The sequence below is a fragment of the Pieris rapae genome, chromosome 2 (assembly GCF_905147795.1).
Source record: "Pieris rapae chromosome 2, ilPieRapa1.1, whole genome shotgun sequence".
NCBI classification, from domain to species: domain Eukaryota; kingdom Metazoa; phylum Arthropoda; class Insecta; order Lepidoptera; family Pieridae; genus Pieris; species Pieris rapae.
The window spans coordinates 1,639,899-1,666,668 of record NC_059510.1 but is presented as its reverse complement, the minus strand read 5'-3'; the positions used below and the strand labels follow the sequence as shown (position 1 = coordinate 1,666,668).

General features: G+C 33.3%; 3 protein-coding genes across 3 annotated transcripts; all 3 read right to left on the bottom strand.

Moving 5' to 3' along the window:
• Positions 1-597: 597 nt before the first annotated feature.
• On the bottom strand, positions 598-7,055 carry LOC111002354 (probable cytochrome P450 304a1). The gene is made up of 9 exons (XM_022272503.2): positions 6,927-7,055; positions 6,254-6,502; positions 4,958-5,130; positions 3,993-4,265; positions 3,103-3,220; positions 2,609-2,789; positions 2,059-2,176; positions 1,660-1,801; positions 598-1,064 (listed from the first exon to the last, which is right to left on the bottom strand). Exons 1-9 carry the CDS (start codon positions 7,018-7,020, stop codon positions 868-870), a joined length of 1,545 nt encoding a protein of 514 aa, XP_022128195.2. The 5' UTR covers positions 7,021-7,055; the 3' UTR covers positions 598-867.
• Positions 7,056-17,692: 10,637 nt separating this feature from the next.
• Positions 17,693-20,137, bottom strand: LOC110995605 (acyl-CoA Delta(11) desaturase-like). Its single transcript, XM_022262855.2, has 4 exons — positions 19,924-20,137; positions 19,397-19,571; positions 19,042-19,203; positions 17,693-18,256 (listed from the first exon to the last, which is right to left on the bottom strand). Exons 1-4 carry the CDS (start codon positions 20,135-20,137, stop codon positions 17,800-17,802), a joined length of 1,008 nt encoding a protein of 335 aa, XP_022118547.2. The 3' UTR covers positions 17,693-17,799.
• A 3,700-nt stretch (positions 20,138-23,837) lies between these two features.
• On the bottom strand, positions 23,838-26,635 carry LOC123690040 (acyl-CoA Delta(11) desaturase-like). The gene is made up of 4 exons (XM_045632511.1): positions 26,617-26,635; positions 25,244-25,418; positions 24,879-25,034; positions 23,838-24,341 (listed from the first exon to the last, which is right to left on the bottom strand). The coding sequence occupies exons 1-4, from the start codon at positions 26,633-26,635 to the stop codon at positions 23,897-23,899; spliced, it is 795 nt and encodes a 264-aa protein (XP_045488467.1). The 3' UTR covers positions 23,838-23,896.
• Positions 26,636-26,770: the final 135 nt, after the last annotated feature.

Below are 26,770 nucleotides of genomic sequence, written 5' to 3'. Positions count from 1 at the left end.
TATGATTCTTTTTTTATAGAACAGGGGGCAAACAGACAGGAGGCTCACCTGATGTTAAATGATACCGCCGCCCATGGACACTCTCAATGCCAGAGGGCTCGCGAGTGCGTTGCCGGCCTTTTCAGAATTGCTACGCTCTTTTCTTGAAGGACCCTAAGTCGAATTAGTTTGGAAATACTTGAGTGGAAGTACTTCTTGAAATAATTCAAATATTTTAATTTTTAGGCTAGTTTATATTAACATACTCTTTATTACTCATCAAATCTTTTGTTTACACAGCGTTTACGAGGAGAGAACAATCTCCTCGTAAACGTGGTACTCGATTGTGTGTGTGTGTGGGAATTACACAGACATAGTTTTTATGTATCCGATTTAGTAATACTTTTTTTGTTCCTGTTTAGGTTCTTCTTAATAACTATATAATTTTATATGTATTTTTGCACTTCTGGCCTACCTTATGTAATTTAATACATTTTTTTCTTCACTCACAGTGGCTGCCTGGACGAGATCGCCAGTTGTTCCTTTTCATTTAATTATGTTAAATTTTTATATAGTAATCTAACGAAGTGTTAATAATTAATAAATAAAACAAAAAAATCTGATATAACCGTTTATTTCGATAACTACAGAACTTTGTCACCCTTATCACATAGGTTATAAAAATACTAATTATATATTAAACAACAAAAAAATATAATAAAATTTCTTAAAAAAAAGGCTTAAGTGTACTAGAAAATTAAATAAAGCACTCTAAACTAAACTAAATTAAACTGTACACACATACAACTACATTGTATATGAATGTGGATTCCTAACTTCCCAGAATTTATACATAGTGTAATTTCCTTTGGAACTTGCATATCTTAACTATGATACTAGCTGATTCCTTGGCGTTACGCGAACCCAAAACTCTGGCCTGGTAGTAATGAGTCCCTGTATCCTTTCCGAGCGATCTTTCAGTGGTTTCCCGTCGACAGTGGAGACGTGGAAAGAGTGCATGAACATTGCCATCGTCAGGAACATACCCTGCCTCGCGAAAGTTTCACCAGCACACAATCTTCGACCTGTGGAACACCCTTGCTTAAATATCTAAAAGCCACTTTTATAAAAAAGATTGTGAGTTTGAGTTTATGAACTCTATTCTCTAAACTAGAAACTATGAGTGCTACGGTCCAAAGCAGTCATTAGTAGTGTTAATACCTGATTAGCAAAGGAGTTTATCAGTTTGGGCGGTTTATGCAAATGTTAAGACATTAAGTGCTCAGTTTCTCGGATCCGAGTGGAGCGGGGCCATAGTAGCGGTGGCGCCCACTCAGATCCGTGCTAGAGTCTCGTTCATTTTATGAAATTTCCATCCCTGGTTCTCGGATCTGAGTATTCGGCAGCCAACAAATGCTCTCCACTCCGAAAATGTTTTTTTAAATAAAAATAATAATATACGTACGGATACATATTTTTAAATATTAACATTAACTTAATCAAAATTCGCCATGACAAGTTTTGGTTTCCGGCTATTACTTTGTATCCATTGTTTAAGCATTCAATGTGTTTTTTAAACCTAAAAATAACTCTATCGCATGCCCCAACTGGTTCTATATATTTTTACAGTTTTATCAGGCAAAACAAACACAGCCTTAGAGTAGATAAAAAAAGTCTTACCAGCTCCAAATGGCAGGCTTTTATCCAGAGAGACATCCAATTTTCCATTTTTAATAAACCTCTCGGGTCTAAAGTTTTCTGGGTCGCCCCAAACGCTTTTAGCGGAGTTTAAGCTCACCAGGCTCACAGAAACCGATGTATTCTGAAATATATAAAAATATTTTCTTGTGAAAACATAGTCCCTTACAAAATTGCTCTTTTAATAATATATGTTTCGTATAAACAAATTGCGTTGATAGAAAGATGATTTTAGTTAAAACGATGAAATAAGGTTAGGTAGTTCATATCAACATCATCGCTATCAAGTTAGGTTATATTCCTAGGTAAGCGGAATGAAAAATAATATATTATACACTATTCCGTAATAATATTTATTAATGTAGCCAAGAGAAATCTTACCTCTGGTATGGTGTATCCATCTAATTTAGTTTCAGTCACGCTACGATGACCGATTCCAAGAGGGACTAGAGTATCAGTTCTCATTATCTCACGCAGGCAAGCTTCAGTATATGGCAGACTGGAAAGCAATTTATCATTTTATTAATTATGGCAATCAAGAGCGTACCAATTTTTAAAAGGCCGGCAAAGCACTCGCGAGCCCTCATTCAGAGTGTCCATGGGCGGCGGTATCACTTAACTCAGGTGAGCCTCCTGCCCGTTTGTTCTATAAAGCAATTTTTTTTTGAATTTGTCCCATGACAAAAATAAATCTCATAAAAGAGAGCCTGCATCAGGAGTTATAAAAAAAATGATGATGAAAGGATATAAAGAACTTCTTGTACTCGCCCACTGTTAGATCTAATCTAGAATCATCCCTTTAGGTCGAAGGAACAGTACACCTTCTTTCAAACAAACATCCTCAAACCGAGCCAAAGTTATCTTTTCAGCGAAGACTTTCAATAGAGCAAAAGCGACCACTCCCTTTCGTGATATTTTTATTAATACTTACTTGCATCTATCATCAAGGGTGGGCAAACGATCAGGTCCAACTACTCTATCAATCTCTTCGTGTATTTTGTCTTGGATTTCTCCCTGAATCAGCATTCGTTCGACCAGGAAGGTCAGAACCATTTCAGTACCGCTGCCAGAAGGGAAGGAGTAGTCGGTGCACAACATTTCTAGCTGTTCCACTGTAAATTTTGGAATAAATACATTATAAAAGTATACCAGATGTCAACAACATTTACAACGAATTATTAAGTTATCCACTTATCGCCCAGAAATGTGCGTAGATCCATTTCTCTTATATGTGTACATAATTTACTTTCTATAATCTGGTATTTAATACTAGTTAAATCAAAGACCGATTGTTCAATTTACCGGCTAAGAACAAAAATTTGTAAGCAAATATAGTAATTATGAAAGAAAATAATTAATAATGTATGTATGTAAGAAATACTCATTATCTGTTTTTTTATTTGGCAATTTTAAATTGTTTAGTACCTGAATATGTAGTGCGGTTTTTTTCCTTCAGTTCCTGCTTCATTCTTTTTATGTATGCATCAATAAAATGACGTTCGTGTGATTCGTCGTACGTCTCGATGGCCTCTCGAATGATCTCCTGAAAAGTAATATAACAACATTATTATACAATTTATTAAGTTCCTGTACGAGACATTTTGCTAACTCAGGGTTTTTAGTTATGTAAGTGAAAGAGTAAAGCCAAACTTAGGCACTGTCTTCAACTGTTACATTGAATTCATTCGTTACATAATTAACAAAATTAGTTTACACTTTAAATCACTTAAATTCAGTTAATGGTGAACATCAATATAATTAATTAATAATACAATTTTTAGCATTGAAGCTCGGAGGTTAAAGCCTAATATTAAAATTTGAAATATAACCAAATTTGTATAATATAATACACTAGCAGACTCGGCCGAGCGTTGCTGTGGCTAAGGTTTTTGTTATAGTAGTTAACTATTCAATGGAAACGGTAGGAGAACTTATTTGAGAGGAATAACTTATGTGAAATATGTTAGTTAAAGATCTAAGCTATCCTATCTCTTAACCTGGATCAAATTGCTCACAGTGTGCCAAATTAATTTAAAATCGGTTCGGTAGTTTAAGAGTAAGTCTAAGTCTAAGACATGTCAGTTTCCTCACGATGTTTTCCTTCACAGTTCGAGCAAATGTTAAATGCGCACATAGAAAAAAAGTCCATTAGCGCACAGCCCGGGATCGAACTACGACCTCAGGTATGAGAGTCGCACGCTGAAGCCACAAGGCCAACACTGGTCTCACAAGCCTAATACTATAAGTATAAAGAGATATCGTGATGGTTTGTTAATTTAGTCAGTAATTTTTCATTCCACTTTTATACTACTTACCCTAAAGATTCCCTTTATAGTGTTTGTCCCTTCGACGGCATCGTGATAGCCACACCACTTAGGGAGGATATTTTTCAGCCACGGTGTTATGACCAGGGCGCCACCCAGGTCATTAGAAGATCTTTGGAACCGTACGGAATTTCTTCCAATCTCCCATAATATTGGGTACTTTTCACGTGGCAGTCTGCTTTTAGTGAAGACATATATCATTCCATTGAGAAACGTAATGTCGAAGAAATGCGGTAGGTAGATGAGGTCACCGTTTACGATTTTCTGAAAAGACCGTACACATTAACATTTGAATTATAACACAGATTTATCAGGATGCTTTATTAAGCCCACTTAAATAAGAAGGGAGGACCTTATCGCTTACAAGCGACTTCTATCAATAGAATATACGCCAGCATTGCGGAGATTAGGTACTACAATTATCACTATGAATAATACAATATATAACTTTAAATTTATTTAAAAATCTTCTGTTTGATAATTTTTCTTCTGCCTCATACAACATACATTAAATTATATTTGTTAATAAGAACATAAGATAGACAGGTATCACGAATTCCCCGTCATTAAATTTGAACATGTTGCATCCCTACTCATCGGCAAAGAAGACAGATGGTGTTGGCCAAGAGAAAAAGCAGTGAAGAAGCATGAGAACTAGCAGTAAATGTAAAATTAGAAGAATTTGGCATTCAATATGTATTTTATTTATTGATGTTCATAGGTGTACATTGTGTTACCTAAATTAGTAAATGATTTTAAATTTGATTAGCTAATGGCTGTCACAAATAAAAAATGAAACCGTATGGAGTTTTGTTGAAAACACATGTCTAATATTTTTATTAGTAAATTAGGCTAATTTAAATGCCAAATGGTGTCTCAGTTAAGAAATAATTCATAAGAAAAAAACTTGTAAGTTAATTTAATTACATAAACCAAAAATATTAATTTTACTATACCCTTTCCTCTTCATTTTTCGGCCCATTTTTCACCATGTCCAAGAGCTCCTTAAAATCCTGTGTCATTGCATCTTCAAGGTGTTCACAGCGACGACCGAATCCAGCATCTCTCATGTATCGTAATGAAAATCTCCTCTGCGTGTGCCAGAAGAATCCATCAGTAAAGAACAAACCTGGATTTAACAAACCATTAGTTAGTAAATGAGCTTTGAGCTTTGGGCTTTGTGCTTTGTGATGCATAGCATAGCTCTTGGAATCTCTATTCACGAAATTAAATTGGATGCTTCGGTTTTATTGGATTAATTTCATAACATTGCTTATTTAAAGCACGCATTGACTTACTATCAATTTAATTAAGTTAATATAACTTTTAAAAAAACTTTTCCATTTATCCCTATCTTATTTTCATACTTTTAATGTTTTTCTATTTTCTATTGTATTTTAAATTCCATTTTCATTCTTCAACTACGTATTTAAACAGATACGTAACTAGAAATATATTTTTTGTATTATCAGTCGATTGACCTCTTGGATATAAAAACCACAAATTATGCGATAGCTGTCACTGAGTGTAAAGATTAATTTATATAAATGTTTACCTAACTATAAACTGTAACACTGAATGAATTTAAAAACTTATTTGATATTGTTTTCAAAACTTATAAATATAAAGAAATAGTAAATAGAAAAAAATACTTTATAACCGTTATGTTTTTTTTATAGAACCGGGGGAAAACGGGCAGGAGGCTCATGTATATGACATGTTAACATATTTGGCAAGTATTCACGGAATCTGAATCCTTCATAGACGTAAATAAACCTATAGTCTGACGACTGTACGTACAGCGAATGAAAATCGCAAGGAAACTGCAAAGAAAACCCTATTATTAAACAATTTTAAACTTGAAATCAAGGTACCGGCGCGTTCTGTGCTCATCCCGGAACTATTTATGATACCTACAAGTTACAACTATGTATCCCAGAATGGTCCGCTCGCTAGAATGTGCAAATATTATAATTCTGTGTATTCTGATTTTGAAATTTTTCACAATAGTATTTGTGAAATTAAAAAGATTATACGCGGTGAAGTTAAATGATACTTGCACCTAAATTACTTATTTTTATTCATTATTTTTTATTGTCATAAGTTTAATACAGTTTTTGTGTTTGTACAGTTGCTGTGTACAGATGTAATTGAATTTCCGGTTTTCAAATGTTGTTTAGTGTGTAATAACTGTATGTATATAATCAATCTGTTTTCTGTTTCTGTACCAAAATGAAAAAAAAAATGCTTACCCAATTTCTTCCAACCAGATCTAGCCCTCCCCAAAATGGTGTCCATTCGCCCATCAAATTCCTCCCGAAGCAGAACTTCCTTGACCAGCGCGGGATCATTCACAATAACTTGTGGACACTCGCCTAAATAAAGGCCTACTACTTTTGTATTGAACTCCTTGGCTAGCCTCATGGTCGCAAGGCCTAAGTTTTTATAGGCCTTTGACAAAATAATCCAGTAACCACCATACACTGGCAACTTCACGGGTCCTGTAAAAATGCATTAACATTATGAAAGATGGAAATCAATACATTTAGCAGTGCACAATTAATACTCCTGCGATAATGGAAGTGATGAAATCACACGAGAACCAAAATTCGTCGCCGATAAAGTATTACCCATGTAAACATCTTAACTATATCACCTTTAGCCTTATTTAACTAAAGTCTATCAAATTGTGAATGAAAATTAGTTGTGTTTGCTAAAAAATATTACTGTTTCATTTTTAAATTTTTAAGTTTATATTCTGTAAATTATGTGTCTAATTTTTATGTACATTATTAGGTATATTTATTATTAAATGTTTCTGCACATTGTCGTATTGGCATAGGCTGTAAAGATAAAGTGTGTATGTCTCAAAATAAAAATAATAATAAATAATTATAGAAAATATGTTGCCTCAATCTTTCTCACCTGGAGGAAAATTTTCGTGTCTCTTATAAGCTTCATCATAAAAATGTTTGACGAAATATAACAAAATAACAATTGCAACGAGTACACCGAACATGTTGCTCGAGTGGTCAAGTAATAACTGTGCAATGCGACACAACTCCGTTGTTTATATGCCTTTTTAGGAGCCGAATTAAAAACATCAAATCGCCCTTGGGTTGCCTATCAACATGACTTGTGATTCCCGATATTTAAAATTTATTAAAATTATATAATATCTAGATACAATTTTTGATTCAATTATATTTTCGTTTTTTTGTTAATTCTTCAATCTCCCATGGTCCAGCAAATTAAGATTTTTGAAACATTCTAAATAAAAAAAATCTCAGTTGTTTTCTTCTTTTGTTGGCTTCTGAAACCGTAGGTACAACGCGAGCTTAGTAGTATATATTAAAAGAAAACACTTTTTTACCGGATTGAAGTTATGTATCTTTTTATAAATAATTATTAGTTTACAATAAAAATACACAGCTTCAATCCGGTAAAAAGTGTTTTCTTTAAATGTGTAAAAGCTATGTTAATAAAAGACAATACTAATTCCCATTATAACAATTCCAAAATGTACAGTTTTCATAAATATTTTTTCAAATTATAATAAAATAATAATCAATCACTGAGTGTAGCCTCAAAATGCTTAATATTTCTGATATATATAATTCTAATATTAAAACGTGTTTTATTCAATTAAAAAGCCTTTTTAAATCTGAATCCAGTCTTTATTCATGTCATATCCATGGTGCTAGTTGGCTTTCCTGGATTGTAAAACATTTGTTAATACGCATTTGGCAAAAGTCCTGAATTCCTCTCCTACTTAACAAGTACTGTGCATTCCCACAAGGTGACAATTGCAGTCTCCTAGTACAAAAAAATGTGTGTGTGTTGAAACTCAAATAACCTATTACATAAATCAGATAGCACGGATGTCTGACACATCCTACACATCTACTAAACTACTACTACTACTGTCAACATTTTGTTTTTTAAGACTACACAGTTATTCATATTATAGAGTATTTTTTTAATAAATATCGTGACAAATGAGCCCGCAGATCTGCTTTAGAGTTAATATGGATTTATTAGTGATGTCTTTGAGGGCAGAGGATATTTCTTTGTATTTTTGTGTAGAACATAATAAAACAAGTAGAATAAAGTCTTCTTGTAAACTAATGTAGAATGTCTATACTTCTCACAATTACGCATAAACAGGACATGAAAGAAAAATTAACATCAGGTGAGCCTCCTGCCCGTTTGACCCCTGTTCAATAAAAAAAAACACGGTTTTACAATTTCAATAATAATTAATCGTAACATTACAATTAAACTAGTTGCAGTATTACTCATTATATTATATTACCCACAAGTTATATTATTTAACTAAATTAAATACGAGGCTTTTGTATGAGTAACTATAATACTGTGTGGTTACAGGTCGGACTTGAATTCGTGTATGCGGTGATGTTAGTTATTTAAACTATGTATTTGCGTGTTGATCCCACAAGAATTTTTGTTTTTAATTTATTTTATTATCATTAATTACTTAAGATGTCATGTGGAACGTGGTGTAATGGTTGCAGCTCGTTACAAACATTGTGTAAAGCGAAAAACTTGGCGATTAAAAAGAGTGGTGGATAGTTAATTGCTAGTTCTTCTCGTCCATTCTACGCCTTTGATTTGAGAACTAGCAGTAAATATAAAATTAGAAGCATGTTATATGTACTTCTTTATTGACGTTCATAAGTATCTATTGTGTTACCTGTATGAATAAAAGATTTTAAATAATTTTAAAAGCTCAATTACAAATTACCCCAATAGTACATTTTAAGTCATTATTAACATATATTATCTAAGTTATTCGGAACTATAAAATCTACCGACGTTTCTGCAAGTTCACAATAAATCTCACCTGAAAGATTCCTGTTATCTAAAAAGTGAGAATGATTTAAAAACATGATGTGGAGGAAGGAAGGTGAAATCCTCCAATCTAGAAGAGTACCTCGACAAGTCTAACCAGTGTCTGGAAGGCCCCAGAGCTTAGCTTAGGCGCTATTGGCATTAAGGGCCTTAACAGGCTCAGCTCTGGCTGTTGTGGGCGTCTCTTGCGAGACTCGGACATTGCGGGGTGGGCATAACAGCCTGATGGCAAGACGGAAGCTCACTGAAGTGATCAAGTACAAAGTTAAGGTCGCCGCACACGCCTTCCCCGGTTAAGGAGTTTTTTTACCCAAGTCTGATTATGATTTTGCTCTGACGCGCGGGGGGTTTTTAGTTTGTCGTTAGCTATTGGTATTTGATCATCCGGATTCGTAGAAGTTGGGCCCTCTATCGGTTTGTTGTGTCGAGAAGGCGTAATAATTAGGGTTCTTCAAGTAAAGAGCATACCAATTCTTAAAAGGCCGGCAACGCGCGAGCACTCTGACATTGAGAGTGTGCATGGGAGGCGGTATCACTTAACATCAGGTGAGCCTCCTATCCGTTTGCCCCCTATAAAAAAATAATTGATGATTTAACGCAATAGTAACGGGTTGGGATGATGTTATGCCTCGTCGAAGTGGCGTGTGGAAGTTCATCTATTGGGCTAGGGCAGGAAGCTCCGCATCGTGGTGGAGATTCGTTTTCATCATCATACCTCACGTAGAAGGGCGTACCGGTCGGGCCTGTAGCCTGTGGAAGGTGGCACAATGCGCGAAGACTACTCTAGAGTAGGTCATGCATGGTCGGATGCAGGCCTTGGACAGTGGATAATATAATATGAATAAAGGCGAGATATGACATACGACGCCTTCTTACGAACGGCGGCTATGTGACATACGAAAGTATATGCCGAGCATCCACCAAAGGGTGAGAACGTGAAGTTGTATATATCATTAGCGTTCGGAACTTGTATCGCGAGTATATGAGATCATCGCAGTGTTTGTAAGCGCAGGTGGTAGGTGTTGCTTCTTCGGAATATTTCTTCTAGAACGGCTGTAAATAGTTTGGGCGATAAAGAAAAACAAATCAAGATGAAAAAGGAAGGCTGTGACATAAATATCCTGAGAGGAGTAAGACAGGGTGATCCTCTATCGCCAAACTATTTACAGTTCTAGAAGAAATATTCCGAGTATTCCGGTAGGTGTTACTACCTACGTGTAAATATATAGATATGTTTATATGACTTTTGGCCCTAATGTGAATATATTATATCGGTTTCTTTGCGGAACTCTAAAAAATCTTAATGTCCATCATGACTGTGCAATATTTGTAAAATGTTTTTAATATTATTATTTGATTAAAATTGATAAATACATATTAATGTTCTTATTTAAACTATAATTTTAAATTGTTGAAAAAAATATAACCAACATATAAATCTAGAAATTATTGAAAAAAGCGCTAAGAAATCAAAATTAATATGAATTTAATAAATTAAAATTATAACGTATTTTTGTAATAACGAAAAAATGGCTTAGATACATTCAGTGCTGCTACAACCCCTAAATTATATCTGCATTTTCTTATATTGATATGGCTTCTTTACAAACAACCTTGTGTGATGATCTCTAGGTAAAGATTCAAAATCAAAACTTAACGCGATCTATGATGGGAGTCGAACCAGCGTAAGTCTTGTTTCTGAATCTTTACCTAGAGATCGTAAAAGAAAGATAATCACAACTGCCTTGGATAATAATATAGCTAATTGGCGATGTCAGGCGAGAATTCAGCCTTCTCCTCTTTCACTCACAGTGCATGCGTGGATAAAAATTATTAAAAAACAGATGCAATCTGAGGTCAAGACGGTTCATATAGGTTTATTACATATCAAGACGGTTCATATATTTATTTCGTCTCGTACACTTTAATCTAAATAAATATAAATATTTGTACATATTACGTTTGCGGTTTAGAATGTTCCAATTTGATTTCCATTTTTAATTTGTCTCGCCTGCATGGCTTTTTCATGGCTAAATAATGTACTAAGTATTGTACACATTGAAAAGTTCTACAGAAAAGTCCGTGATGGTATATGTCTATCTCTTATGGATAACCCACATTTTTATATACAACGTTCACAGATTTTCTGTAGTGTATTTAGTATCAGCATTGCACCCGTGCGAAGCCGAGGCGGGTCGCTAGTATATCTATATGCGTCAACTCTAGTTAGAATAATTGTAAGCGAAATATTCACCTACTATTTAATAAACACAAATTATGACAATAGTTACGGAAATTACATTAACCACGTAATCGCTATAATATCATATAAAAAAAAACTTAATTATAAAATGATAATATTGATATTGTTTTAGTAATTATATTATTATTCACTCTATTGCTGTTATGAAGGGGGTCATAGGCCGTCCCGTCGTCGACATATATGATATGGGCAGACAAATTTTTGCGTCTTTATTATTTACATAAAATAAGGAAGTATTGCTCAGACCGTTTTTCGTGTAGTCAATGTAAAATCGCATAAGATGTTTTCCTATAAAAAATCACAAATATAAAATATATAATAATTAAGAAGAAAAATGACCTTTAGTATGCGACCTAAATCCCTGAGGTCGGTAGGTTTAATCCTCGGCTGTTTACCAATTGACTTTCGTCTGACACTGGCTCGTACGGTGTAGGAAAATATGATGAGCAAACGGCATGTCACAAAACGATTATTATTTCGTAATTAAAGTTGACGCATTTTACGCGTCGGGCAATAAATATCACTGACAGTAGGAATGTGAACGCAACCTATGTCTTAGTATTTTAAAAGTTCTAGCATCTCTGGTAATTACCTACAGGATGACACAAATGAGGAAAATAAAGATGGGGATTGTAGAAGAACTAAGAAATATCCCAAGGAAAGATAAATGACACTTTTCAGGGCCACATCTGAAAAGTGGCCGATCTATACCTAAAGTTTCGCCATGCTTACGTCTTTGTTTAATGTAACAGGAGGCAGACGGGCAGAGACTCATTTGATGTTAAGACATACCGCTGCCCATGGACACGCGGGCGGCGATTTTCGATAGCGAAAAATAATTCCTATTAACACTTGACAAAATGTAGCATATCGATCGCACCTATTCTGTAAGTGCGAGCGAGACAGACATATAAATATGATTTACAACTATAGACAATATTATTCCAATACCACTTGATGTCGATGTTAGATTTTAGGAGATATGGCTGTGAGTTGGTATCGAAACGTTGAATCTAACCAGTGATCAATCTATTCATTAAATTGGAGGCAGGAAGGGGCGGGGAGGGGAAATGCTCAGCCCAGTATTATCGTCTACATACGCTATTGGTTAATATATCGTAAGTTTGCTTTCCACGAGTTCACGCCTTATTGCCTAAAAAATAAAGAATATTTTATTTCATAAAAAGGTTTGGTAAGTATTAGTAAGTAATCAGGAAATATAAAAATAACAATAAAAGTTTCACATCACACAGAATTCTAGCGTGATTTAAAAAGTCTTCGACTGTGAGGAAGAGAGGTGGAGATCAATTTCAGGGAAAATGTTGTTAATCTAATTAGCCTTAGAAATACTATGCATTAGACTAACCGTTCTATGTAAATTGGCAAAAGGGTTATTGGAAAACGGAGAAAATATCGTGAAATCCTTAAGTTTATTTTTCACCCTCAATTCGGGTTTTAGTAATTTAACTGATTCCGACTGATATTTATTATATAAAATCCCAGAGGCTCTTTTATCTCGCTCTGCCTTTTAATAAATTTAAGAAACGTATTAAAGAAAAGCTGTGTCAAAAGGCTTACTATAAAGTTAGCGATTATCTAGTTGATAAAATGGCCTGGGACTAGTTCTGGGCAGGCTACTTCCAATTAATTTGCTATATGTATTCGTTTTAAAATAAGTATTGATTGATGATTTGCTTTAGTATTGTTTGAGTATTTACGCCGGCCTAAACGTAAACTGAGCGTTCAAATCCAGATGAGCGCCATCACTAAATATAAACATCGTGAAATCGGCATGTCTAACCTAAAATCTACTTAAATAAAGAATAAAGCTTCTAATAAATAGGTGCAATCTGAAACTAATTAGTATCATATCATAATTTAATACTTAACCAAAGCCAAATCTCATATAGAGTTGTCGGCTGTAGGATCGTAGTGGCGTAGCAAAGGGGGGCTGCGGGGGCCATCCGCACAGGGTATCTTGAGGTATCTCTAATAATAAATCTCTAGCATAAAAATTTCTTTTTCAGGGATTCTTCCACTAGCAAAAGAGCCTGTCGCTGTCGTGGGGGATTCCTCGTCCCATACTCGCGATCTTTTAAAAAATGATCCATGTCCATATTATAAAAAAATATTGCTTTTTAATTTCGATGGGATGCCCCCACCAACTTCCGCACAGGGTACAACCCAAAGTAGCTATGCCACTGGTATTAGTACGGTCAAGGTTTTAAATAACAGAAAAGATAAGTTTTAATCTATATTAACAATCATTTACATATATGTAATATTCTACCTCTATTATTCTATATCTAAATGCAGTGGTGTAGTATTGTAAATAACCATATAATATAAGCTAGCTATTGTCTGAGAATGGGAGTGTTTCACATGCTTTAGTACAGTGATAATTTTCATTGAGTACTTAATTATATTTTTAGTGTGTGTGAATAATAATATTTTAAAATAAAATACTAAATTTTTCAAGTTTCTCTAGTGCGGTTATTACACATATATATATAAAAAACACTGGTCTAATAAAGAACAAGAATTTTGTCATAGTAAAAGGAAAACATGGCAAACGCTTGTTTAGTAATAATGTTTAAAAAAGATTTTTCTCAGCCAAGGTAGTCTAGATAACGTTGTTTTTATTGAAAGTCATTGTTACATCGCAGTAAATTGTTAAACAAAATAAATTTATTCCCGATAAATTTTACAATTTTTTTCTATACCCTTTTAAAAATACATACAAACAAAATTAAAAAATTACTTTACTTGACTCAAAACAAATATTTTACATTCTACATATTACAATATTCAGTGTGGTTAACCTTATACATAACATACATCTATGAGCACTAGCGTTTAAACTAGGCCTAGCCTGTACCTTAAACGCTAGTTTCTTCCAGTGTCATTAAGAAATTGGTTAAACTGTTTGCCATTGGATGTTTATTTTTGTTTATTTAACCAAATGGAGGTGGAATTAAATTTAAATTATTGTAGTTAGTTAGATTGGAGTAAGTGTGAACTTCGACAAAATATTTTTATTTTAAATCTTGTGAATGAGAAAATTTTAGTATCTTAAAAGTTACAACTAATGCGATAGAATTCCAAAATATTTCCCACACCAACTATCCTACATAAAATCATTAAAAAATTAAACTTACATTCCTAAATCTTATAACTAACAATATAACTTGGATATGGAATGGAATTTAGTATCGTTGTTTAGTATGTAAACTAATATTTATTATAAAGATTTTTTTATATTAAATCACAACAATATATACAAGTAAGTCAGAAGTAAGAAATTTAAAAAATAAAAAATTGAAAACCTAATTTTATTACTTTATATTAAGAAACAAGGCTTCTACTTTACAATTACAATTATGCATTAACATAACATTGAATGTTCATAATTTATAAAAACTTAACTATTGTTAATCACACTGATCTAAGCAAAGCACTATTCTTAGGTTCCCTGATCTATTTTATCGTAATTGTTATGATGTTATATCAAAGACTATTCAAATAAATTATAGACAGTGTACTAAGACTGTCATCTCGTTTTAACAAAATCAGAATTCACAGCCTTGTTAAGTATCTTATTACAAATAAACACAAATTATATTTCATACCTAGCGTTACCTAGAATAGCTTCACGTAGAAAGTTGCCAATACTTTAATTTTTTTTCGAAGTAATCTCCGTTCCTATCTACACAGCGCAGTCGATGGAACCACTGAGAAAAGCAGTGGGCCCATTCTTCCTTAGCGGTCTTCTGTGGCATTTCCGTACGCTTTCACTGCATCTTCAGAGCTCGTAAACCAAATATTACGAATTTTATCTTTCGTTATTGGGAAGAAGTCGCAAGGCGCCAGGTCAGGACTTTAAAGCGGATGACTCATTATCTCGACACCTGCCATAGTCAAATATTCAACAGTCCGCTTTGTGGAGTGCGCTGAAGCATTGTCGTGGTGAAGGAGGATCCTGCTTCGAAGGCACTGCTGCCGACATGTTTCCAAGACAACAGGCAAACAGCGATTAACATACCTGTCTGCAGTAACTGTCCATCCATCTTCTAGCACAACAGTCGCGAAATGACCGTTCCGACCAAAGAATGAGGCCATCACCATTTTCCTTGACGTCATCCTTTCTTTACTTTAGTTGAAGTATCCTCGAAAGGAAACACCCACTGATTGCTTTTGGTTTTGGGTTCGTAGCAATATATCCAGCTTTCATCACTTGTGACGATGCCAAATATAGCATTTCAGTCACCGCTGTTGAACTTATCTAAAATTTGGCGACACCAGTCCATGCGAATTTGTTTCTGGTCATCGTTTAAACTATGGGGAGTCCATCTGGTACAAAGCTTCCTGAAAAATAATGAATTACTTATTATATTTATGATTTATTGTAGAATAATCAAAACTACTTATTAAGTAGACATAAGAACTATAGCTATAAATAAGTTAAATTAATTTGATAACGTAGTTAATGATAAAATGAGAATTAAATATTTGTATGGAATATTTGGTGATTTCGCGATTTTTTGACACTTTTCACTTGGAAATATATTAAGCGTTACAAAGCTTACGCCTGGCACGTCATTAGTACGCGCGTAGTTGAGCATTTTTATGACTGATAAGGGTTGTTATCTTTATTAAAACAAGTAATATATATAATATAGTAATTAGTTTTATATAAAAATCTTAGTTTAAATTAAATTAATAAACAAATAGATTATATTCTTAGTTTGACCGTTATTTCATGTTTTTCTCAAGTTACATCCTGTAGTTACTTAAAAGGAAAATGCACACCATGTGTATGTATGTGTATTATGTAAGAATGAAAGTCATAGTGACTTAGCTATTTAAAATATAATTAAGGTAACCTCTCGGTCAGACGCCGATTGTTCAACTGTAGCTTGCGCCCTCGAGATAAACAAATATATACATATAAATAGATAAACTGAACTGGTCTGTTTTCTTTGCTTAAGTAATAATAAATGCGGAGGCGTTATTTTTATTATTTTCTGGGCGAAAATTGTCTAACCGAGAAAAAAACCAAAAATACCAAAAGCCATATAATCAATGTTCCTTATCTATAATATAACATAGATAATATATGTATATACTAAACAAGGCTGTAAATTCATATTTTATTTTTAAAAAATCTATAATTTCTTTGAATAGTCTTTGCTATTTATTGCAATTACGATAAAATAGATCAGGGTAGTGCTTTGATTAAATCAATGTGATTAACAATAATTTATTTCTTATCAATTGTGAGCATTCAATGTTATATGTTAATGCGTAATTCATTTGTATTTTTAAGAGGGTATGAACCGTGTTACATTTATCGGGAGTAACTTTATTTTGTTCAACAAAATACTGCGATGTAACAATGACTTTCAATAAAAACAACGTTATCTATCTCGGCTGGGGAAAAGCTTTTTAAAACCCTAATAATAATAAAGAAGGAGACGAGTATGTGCCAGGTTTCCCTTAATTATTACAATAGGCCTGTCCTTTATTTTTAGAACAGTCGTTTTTTTGTATATATGTAAGACTCGTTGTCGAGTAGCTTGAAAAATTGTATATTGATATGTTTATTCACATGTTACACACACCAAAAATATAATTGCTTAAATTGTCTGATCCGCCAACTTACAGAACCCGAAAGTCCACTATTGAAGTTAGACAATGAATCAACTGCAAAGCTCGGGCTAAATCTACACTATGAGTACCATAAGCGTACTAAGAACATTAAACTTGAACATTTCTTCATTAGAGAATGTGTTAGCATTGGACATTTTACACTAGAACATGTTTTCACAGTGCTACAGTTAGCCGATATGCTAACCAAACCATTGTAAGGCCCTAGATTAAAAGGACTTGGCTCACAATTCGGTTTAAAAAATACATACATAATTATATTCTCTATAAACTGAAGAGAGTTTAACTTTGTTTATACAGGCATACAAGAATTTGCCTTGGTATCAAACTTATAAAAATATTGTGTAAAAACGAGTGTGTGTACTTATTGTACATACACACAAAATATAACTAAAATGCAGTAATGATAAACAATAAATATTAAAATTAATCAAAAAGATTTTATTTAAATAAATAAATTATTAGTGAATACTATCAAAGTCGTATATGAAATTGATTTAAAAGCACCAAAATAATATTTATTTATTCACACTGTTTAATTGTACTGTTACGAAACACGTGTTCTAAATATAAAAATAGAGCACGTGTTTCGTATATCTAGAATATACAACTTGAACATAGTCATCGATTTCCATGCCACCTAGACCTAACTTTACGATGTAGTGTCTGTGCGCGCGCATCGTAAAAATTCACTCCACAGTGGCCTGTACGACAAAACGTCAATTTCATATGTAATAACTCGCGTTACAGAATCAGGATTTAAATACTCGTTATGACGTAGATAATTGGAATGTAGATAAAAGAAAACTGCAGATTTTATAATATCTTTAATTTTATTTCTATACGATGTGATAACATTAAAAAAAATAATGCAATTTCAAATCAGCTATCATAGACAAGTAATAATATCACAAAAAATAACGGATACGCAAAAAATGGACAATATAGACCTATATCATATCCGTTCAATAAATATCAAATTAGTTAAATAAATGATTAGGAATTAACGTTTAAATCAGACTTATATTGAACCCGGGTACCATCACCCGTCCTTTGAGCCCTGCCCTCTATTACAGATTCCGACGCAGTTTTCAGATCGTACGCCCATCCAATTTTAGCAAATAATTCGATAAACCAAGTACTCGGATTAAAAAACAAAGTACCCAATTCAGCAGACCTATAATCCCAGGGGAATGCATGATGAAAGTTATGGAATCCTTCCCCCATGACGAAAAAATTAACTGATCTATTATTGGTGGGTAGTATGCGCTTGTCATATGGCCTAGTTCCTACGAAATGTGCATAACTATTAACCAGAAATGTTTGGTGGAGAGATGCAACGTATCTGAGGAAACTGAGATGCCACGCTACGTTTAGTGACTCGTTCCAGAAGTAGACGGGTATCAAAGTTGGTATTATAAAACATATACTGCCAATAAAGGGTACCGCCCACCTGAAAATAATGAGTCAATATAAATTTAAGATTAGGTCAGTGAAAATAAATTTTATTTAATGTTACAGTAAAAAGCTACGGAGCTAATAGTTATTTTAAAGTGATATGTTTAGTTAAACTTAATTAAGGATTTCATTAGGCTAATACAACTTTTTTGCAAGTACAGAAATGTTTTATTGCTTGGCATTGCGAAATATTTCCGAACCAATTCGACTTAGGGTCCTTCAAGAAAGGGCGTGCCAATTCTTAAAAGGCCGACAACGCACTCGCGAGCCCTCTGGCATTGAGAGTGTCCATGGGCGGCGGTATCACTTAACATCAAGTGAGCCTCCTGCCCGTTTGCCCCTGTTCTATATAAAAAGAAAGAAGAATGGCAGTTTTATACATTGGGTCTCTTCTTTCTAACGCCAATATTGTGATACTGCATATTAAAGCAGTTTCTGATATACAACATTTTTTGTTTAGGTAGCTGTCTTGAACGATCAAGATAGCATGGTTTTGGATCTCCTTATTCACCTCATGATCGGAATTTCTTATACCGACACGAATTCAGTGTAAAATGATGCTTTATCAACAGATGGCAACACACGCTGTTTGCTTTCGTAAAATTAATTTATTGTTATTCGATATTTTATTACTAATTCTGCTATTCGGAGCTGAGAAAAATCCTCCAGAAAAGAAATAACTAACATCACTCAAGCCGATCTTAAGTGTTACTTACACCAATTATAACTTTGTTTTATATCTTTAGGAATAAAACAGAACTGAAACAAACTTATTCTTACTTCTTTTGAAACCTCAAAACTGGATTTGCGTTGACATCTCTCATATCAGTAAACTTTCCGCGTCTTTTTACTTCCGGGTGTTTCTTGACGAGCAACCATCCTATGTGTGAAAAGAAGACCCCTCTAGCCGCATTGTGAGGATCTGCATCTGTATCGGTATACCTGCCAAAATACCACTTGATAATACTTACTAAAATTCAGACTTACAGCAAAGTATTTAACGTTTATATTGTACTGTGTCAGTACCTGTTGAATATTTCAGAAACTTAGATGTTTAAAAATATTGTTTGGCAGCGTTCGGATCGATATTGTTTTCTGCGAGACATTTATTTGTGCCAACTAAGATAAAACTTGCCTGTGATGTAATCGGTGATCTCTAACCCAATTTAATACACTGTACTGGAATGTTAAAGAAGTGCAAATGATGAGTATAATTTGCAAGGGAAGTTTTGCCTTAAACGCATTGTGGGACCAGAGACGATGAAGTCCAGCAGATACACCGAAGCTCGCAAAAAAAAATATAAAGCAATCTGTAAAAAATAAATACGTTTTTACTACGAAACAGTTCTTCGTTGCATTATTTGTACTATAATCCTTAATAGTATTATAATCACAAACCGAGTAGTTCGCTGGATCATTCGGTTGATAAAGTTACTGATTTTTAACGAGTTGGACCCCTAAGTGAGGCAAGACCCTTTTGAACAATGAGTATGGTCTTCTTATTTTTAAAAATCATTTATTTGTAATCCTACAGCTAATATAAATAAGATATAATAACAAACATTTACACTGAAAATATAACGAGAGATGGAATACATCAGACATTTCAAGTAAGTTTTATACTCTCTTTGTATAGCAACTATGAAATATAAAAATACGTACGAAAAATAATCGTAGACCATGCTGGACCAGATGTCAAAGCGAGGTAGAGTCCATACAAAGCCGCAAGGTGAAAATATCCAAATACTGCTAAGTTTCCATATATGATCTCATATTTCCACGGCCCGGCCTGCGGACCCACCAATTTCTCCAATTTTGATTCTTCCGCAACCACACAATCGATATCGATGGCATCTTTGCTAGTATTGGGTGACATAATTCTAAAACAAAGAAATCAAAAAATATTATATGGAATATTCCTTATTATTATATTTAGTAAACCAATTGCGTTTAAATTAAACTTTATCATCAATTACATTTAAAAAACAACCCTCAATAAAGTCCACTGGTATACGTTCATTACTAAATAACTTGAATCATTCTCTATTTTGTTCTACAAGTTTATTATATATATAAATAGGTATTGTTTGTATATTTTTATCAGGTGTTGGTAAAGACATATAAACAAGGTAAGCCCGCGATTTCGCCCTCTGAAATCCGTAGCCTTTGAGTATCACATTAGAAAATATTTATTTATTTATTTATTTATTTTTCCATTAAATTTTCCTATCTTTACAGTTATAACTAATGCGATAGAAATATGACAATCTCAACCCCGTAGATTATGGTATAGCCAATTAAATAGATAACATTTGTTGACATCTAACGCCCCAACCCAATAACCTATCTCAATCCATTTTTGAGCATCTGAGTTAGATTTCCTAATCCAAATATTGATATATCGACGGATTGTAATAGCCATCTGTCGATACAAGCTATCCATTGTAGGTCGGATCGGTGTATGTGGATGCGTTTGAATGAGTGAACAATGCTGAATGAGTTTGTTACATTTAAATGCCAACATATTGCCAGATGAGTGTAATTTTAAATAATAATAAATAACTTAGAGAACAAAATGATTGATTACCTATTAAAAAAAACTTCGCTCGAATTTGGTCGCCATTTTCAATTTAGACACCCACTGCAGATTAACCTGACTTGGTTATAAGCTGTTCACATTGTTACTTAGTTTCGGAAGTGAATGTAAAAATTCAAAGGAAACAAATGTTCAATAGACAGACACATCGTACTATTTATCATTCATACTACTTATTATTAATCGTTACTACCTGCGTATTTCAAAGTAAACAACAATTTTAGAGATCACGTGTTATCTAAACAGAATATTAAAGATTTCCATGATCGCTATTGCGTAAATTGAAGTAAACAAAATTATAAAATCGGAACAGCCATTCTAAATAACAATACTATATAATAAGATGCATATTTTAAATCTTTCCAGAAAGGAAATATAGCGGTAAGTGTCATATTGGTCTGTTCATATCATAAATTCTATCCACCATGAAAGCAGATAGTATCGCTTTACAATCGCATACCTACTTAACCTAGCAACTAATATGTCTAAAACTCATTAGAATAAACAAATCTTCTTGCAGTAAATATTTTTTGTGAGGACACGTTAGCCTCATCATACATGGGACAAACACAAATGCTGGCGCAGCCGCAAAGCAGACGGAAAATAATAAACGGCAATCATATAAGAGTATTTTCCTATGTAAAAAAGACTCTTAGGTCGTGAGGTTCAAGAGCGCAGGCGCTAATTTAAGATTTAAGTTGGCCTTAGAGCATTAAAGGCACACCGCCAGAGGGATCCACACTTTTTTAATTTGATTTTTTTTTCCGGATATTATTATTATTATAGCAGTTTCAATTTTGTTGCTTTCTATTAAAAATTGTTTACGCTGAGTTGAACAGACAAACTATTATGTACAGACGGCTACTATCTATCTATTCAAACAATTTTTTGTTATTATTTTTTATGATACAACTTACAAAAATACGATCTACCCCTATTTTTTATTTGTTAGGTAAGAACATATAACGCGAACTCTGAGGTTTATATTAGAGAAATCACCGATCAGAAAAATTAAAACCGAACAGTTTCTGGGGTAAGCAAATTGTTCCGTGTTGCTATGTACTAAAACGGTAGGCTAGGTATTAAGGAGAAACGAAGTTCGCGGGAGCAGCCAGTATATATATATATATATATATATAAAACATGTATCACGCCGCCATCGTAAGCTATTCGTTGCGTGAAAGAAATCCATTAACAAAAACCATAGCGGTGTTTCCGGAATTGGTGTGATTGAAGTTAAATTTAATTTGTTTTTTTTTTAATAAAAATGCTTAAGTCAATGTTAAGAGTGAGTGTGTGACTCGTACTCTCACTAACCAACTTTACAAAGGAAAAAGTCACGTATTGCTGGGACGTATAGCGTTCGAATTGTGGGCTATTTACTACAAGACTGTTCAGGAGATTTTTTTGCGCCTACTATAAAATTAGGTAGGAACAAAAAACTGCACATTCCAAATCTTTTTCCCCGCGCAAGGTACAAACACACGGGAGGTCACTGTCAGTGCTTTTTAGGTTGATTATGTATAAAATTAATCTGAAACTGACATTCTTACACTGAATTCCAGGATTACAAGTCTTTATAATCCTCTTGAAGAGAAGACACACAAATACAGTTCTGCCCAGCAACAAATAGAGGAGTACATATTGGCCATGGATGAGCTTCTGCTGCTGTCCCAATACAATGAACATCGCTTCCTGTCATTTACCAACAATTTCCAGTGTAATTTTATCGAGACAAATGCAGAACCTCTGAGAGTGACAGTTTCATAGAAAAATGCAGCTTTATAAATGAAAGTGAAAATCTAGTCCTCCGGCAACTTGTATATACCGGTACATTGTATATTAATTGTAATTAAAACTATGTAGGGGAAGGGGAGACCCTTTGTACGGTTTTCACATTTTATTATTATTTATATATTTTTATTATATATTATATTCCATTAATCAATCACATGATAGCTTAAATTTATAGTCTATCTGAGATTCATATAGTAAAATGACAAATAATTTCATCCGATGCTTCAACCATAAATATGATTTAAACTAAATCTGGAATATATAGAAATATGTTCCAACAACGGGGCATCTTCGTACGCTGTGGGGTAGTTCAGTACGTGCGATTTAAACGACACGTATAAATCAAAATTCTTTTATTAGGAATGAAATCAAACACAACAATAAAAATTTAACTTCTATTTAAAAATATTTTCTTAAAGTCAACAAAAATTACATTTAAAATAAAATTTAATTAGTTATCTTAGATTTAGAAACACACTTTTTTTAAATACGTGGTTTTCTGGACGTAAATCAAGAGCGTTAGCGTTCTTAATCTCAATATATATTGAGGGAAATTCAATTTCCGGTATTTGGCACAAACAATCAGTGTCCTTTTGTTTGTTTGTTCCGACGCGTCGGTTCGAATCTTCTTTTCTTTTTGTTGCAGTGTTTGCAAATGTTTCCTAGTCACATCTTTTTCGGTCACACCGTTGATCCACATCTGTATAGCTACACTGAAATCGTCCAGTTTAGTAAATCTATTTTCTATTATTATATTTCATACTACTATTCGGTTTTCCTTGAGGAAATAGTATATACACTTACCAGATACAGTAAAATATATCCACATATTAATAAATAAAACAATTACATTAAAACACTACATACAAATTCATGCAAACTGATGTTTTATACAACTTAAATTAAATTTAAAATGTCACTTGAAGAAACACTCCCGCCACGCGTTTCCCGCGCTTTTTTTTCATTCCGTAGCAAAGTAATCAATAAAGAAATTAACTGAGTATAGAGTATAAACGAATCACAGACTACACAATATATACAAAGTAGAACGTGCCACAACAATTATTAATAATTATCTACTATTGTATTACGGAATAGTCATATCATATTGTCGCTTTATGGTTTCAGACTGAAGTCTCGTGTTCTTGAATTTCAATAGTCATAAAGTGGGTAGATTAAAAAAAACTATATTTTTCATTTTATTTTTAATACGAATTGTTAATATTAAACGTTTTATTCCTATCAACTTACAGACTTATTTTGAACCCGTGTACCATCACCCGTTCTTTGAGCCCTGCCCTCTATTACAGCTTTTGAGGCAGTCTTTAGATCGTACGCCCATCCAATCTTAGCAAATAATTCGATAAACCAAGTAGTCGGATTAAAAAACAAAGTCCCTAATTCTGCAGATCTATAATCCCAGGGAAATGCATGATGAAAATTATGGAATCCTTCCCCCAGGACCACAACATTAATTGATCTATTATTAGTGGGTAGTATGCGCTTGTCATATGGCCTAGTTCCGACGAAATGTGCATAACTATTAACCAGAAATGTTTGGTGGAGAGATGCAACGTATCTGAGGAAACTGAGATGCCACGCTACGTTTAGTGACTCGTTCCAGAAGTAGACGGGTATCAAAGTTGGTATTATAAAACATATACTACCAATAAAGGGTACCGCCCACCTGAAAATAATATTTGTTAAAGTACTGTATTTTTTTAGTATGGTCTTTTATTAACATAACTTTTACACATTTAAAGAAAAGACTTTTTAACGGGTTGAAGTTATGTATTATTGTAAACTTATACCGTTTGTCACCGTTACCACGCACGCTGTAAAGCACGCGAAACGTCGGAGAAATTTAAAATTATGTTTAAATAATTATAATTATAAGTTTATTTTTATTTAAACATATTTTTTTTAAATTGTTTAAATAATAATAATACATAACTTCAATCCGTTAAAAAAGTATTTTCTTTTACTGTATTTTTGTTTTGTTTTAATTTTTTTTTGTCAGGCGATCAGGCAAAGATTTCAAGTTCGATCCAAGAACTTGATATCTAGACAGAAGATATCAAGTCGAACCAAACATATCGTATACCATTCAGAAAAATAAAATAAAAAGGATGTTATGATCAGTGAAAAGAGAATTTGGTATCCTTATAAGCTGCTATGCTACTACTTAATGTTATGTGCATAATAAAAAAACAGAACTCCTTACTTCTTTTGAAACCTCAAAACTGGATTTGCTTTAACGTCCCTTAAGTCTGTGAACTTTTCGCGTCTTTTTACTTCCGGGTGTTTCTTGACGAGCAACCACCCTATATGTGAAAAGAAGACCCCTCTAGCCGCATTGTGTGGATCTGTATCCGTATACCTACCAAAAGACCACTTGATAATACTTAGGATAAAATTCAGACTTAGAGCAAAGTATTTAACGTTAATAACGTACTCAGTGTCAGTCCGTATTGAATATTTTAGAAACTTAAAAAGTTTAAATAATATATTGTTCGGCAGCAAAACATCGGCTCGATTTTGTTTTTTTTTTGTGTGACGTTTATTTGTGCCAACTAAAATAAAACTTGCCTGTGATGTAATCGGTGATCTCTGACCCAATTTAAAACACTGTACTGGAATGTTAAAGAACTTGCTATGATCAGTATAATTTGCAAGGGAAGTTTGGCCTTAAATGCATTGTGGGACCAGAGACGATGATTTCCGGCAGAAATACCAAAAAGTGCGTAAACAAATACGGCACAATCTGAAAAAAAAAACTACTAGGTCCAATAATGCTTCATCAATTGTTTATATATGGTAGATGTTTCGTATTTAATACTGTTACTAAAAAAGAGTATATATGTATTTACACTTCGTCGCATTAATAGTAACAAACCAGATAGCTTGCCATCTTAAACTACAGTTTTTAATCGTTCATTAATTTCCGTTTTAAAAGAATAAAAGGTTTTGATTTTTATAATTACTATGTGTTGTTAGCTTAAAGTCATAAAGTTTCTTTTATAGATTTCTAACAAGTTGGATCCCCCCCCCCCATATGAGCCTATTAACTTCTTATTTTAAAAATAGTATTTCGGCCTTTTAATACGTGGTAAGAGTGGACTATTAAAAATAGGGAAAACGGCCGAATAACAGCTTAATATTAGCCGGAAGTTTTAAAGATGGGTTTTTGATTTATAAAGCTATCCTATAAAATATTTTAAAACCTATGTATCTAATTATTTCAGACTTTTTGAGCGGTCCTTATGTTGTAACTATAAAATGAAAAAATACGTACGGAAAATAATCGTAGACCATGATGGACCAACGGTCAAAGCGAGGTAGAGTCCATACAGAGCCGCAAGGTGAAAATATCCAAATACTGCTAAATTTCTATTGTTATGAAATAAAAAATTAAACAGTATGAACGTGTATCATAATATCGTTTCTACACTTCTTTTTATCAATCTCTATACAAATTGATTTTTTATTTTATATATATCCGATAATTATATTTTTTACTTGTGTCTCTGTTTTTACCCTAGGCCACAATGCACAAATCGTGCCATAAAAAAATAATGAAAACATAAAACAAGATTAAATGGACAGACACTTCGAGTTCGTACCATTATCATTTGTACCACTAATTACTATTAATAATAAAGAATATTATTGATTCTATAATCGCATTTGCTTAACAAGAAGTTAACAAAATAAATTTAGAAAAGCCACTATCATAATATTCATATTCTTAATATAAATGGAAAAATAGCGGTAAGTCTCATGTTTATCTGTTCATTTTTAAATCCTACCCAAAACACACACCTTTTAAATGTGTTTTGTTTCTATTTATCGGTTTTTAATTATTATTATTGCAGTTTCCCTATTTGAAGTGGGAAAAGATTTCTTGCACAAAAAGCTCTTCCGCGCGTGTTCCTTCCATGTTCCTGCAATTACGCGAATACCATTGATGTCGCAAGCCATTTTTGTTGGACCTTCTGGTGACCTTTCATCCAGAGAGATCTACCAAGTCTCCGAAATGTGCCTACTACGCGCCTACGGATTATGGACCCCTTTGAGGGTTGGAGCCGATAAAAAACCAGGTATGTAGATAGTATA

Coding starts and splice junctions, on each gene's coding strand:
- LOC123690040 (XM_045632511.1), bottom strand. Junction 25,035..25,243: donor GATCACCGATTACATCACAG/GCAAGTTTTATT, acceptor GTCTTTTGGTAG/GTATACGGATACAGATCCAC. Junction 24,342..24,878: donor GTTTTGAGGTTTCAAAAGAA/GTAAGGAGTTCT, acceptor TATTATTTTCAG/GTGGGCGGTACCCTTTATTG.
- LOC110995605 (XM_022262855.2), bottom strand. CDS start 20,137: ATGTCACCCAATACTAGCAAAGATGCCATCGATATCGATTGTGTGGTT. Junction 19,572..19,923: donor ATGGTCTACGATTATTTTTC/GTACGTATTTTT, acceptor TATTTTTTACAG/ATTGCTTTATATTTTTTTTT. Junction 19,204..19,396: donor GATCACCGATTACATCACAG/GCAAGTTTTATC, acceptor GTATTTTGGCAG/GTATACCGATACAGATGCAG.
- LOC111002354 (XM_022272503.2), bottom strand. CDS start 7,020: ATGTTCGGTGTACTCGTTGCAATTGTTATTTTGTTATATTTCGTCAAA. Junction 6,503..6,926: donor ACACGAAAATTTTCCTCCAG/GTGAGAAAGATT, acceptor GCATTTTTACAG/GACCCGTGAAGTTGCCAGTG. Junction 1,802..2,058: donor ATGGATACACCATACCAGAG/GTAAGATTTCTC, acceptor TATATATTTCAG/AATACATCGGTTTCTGTGAG.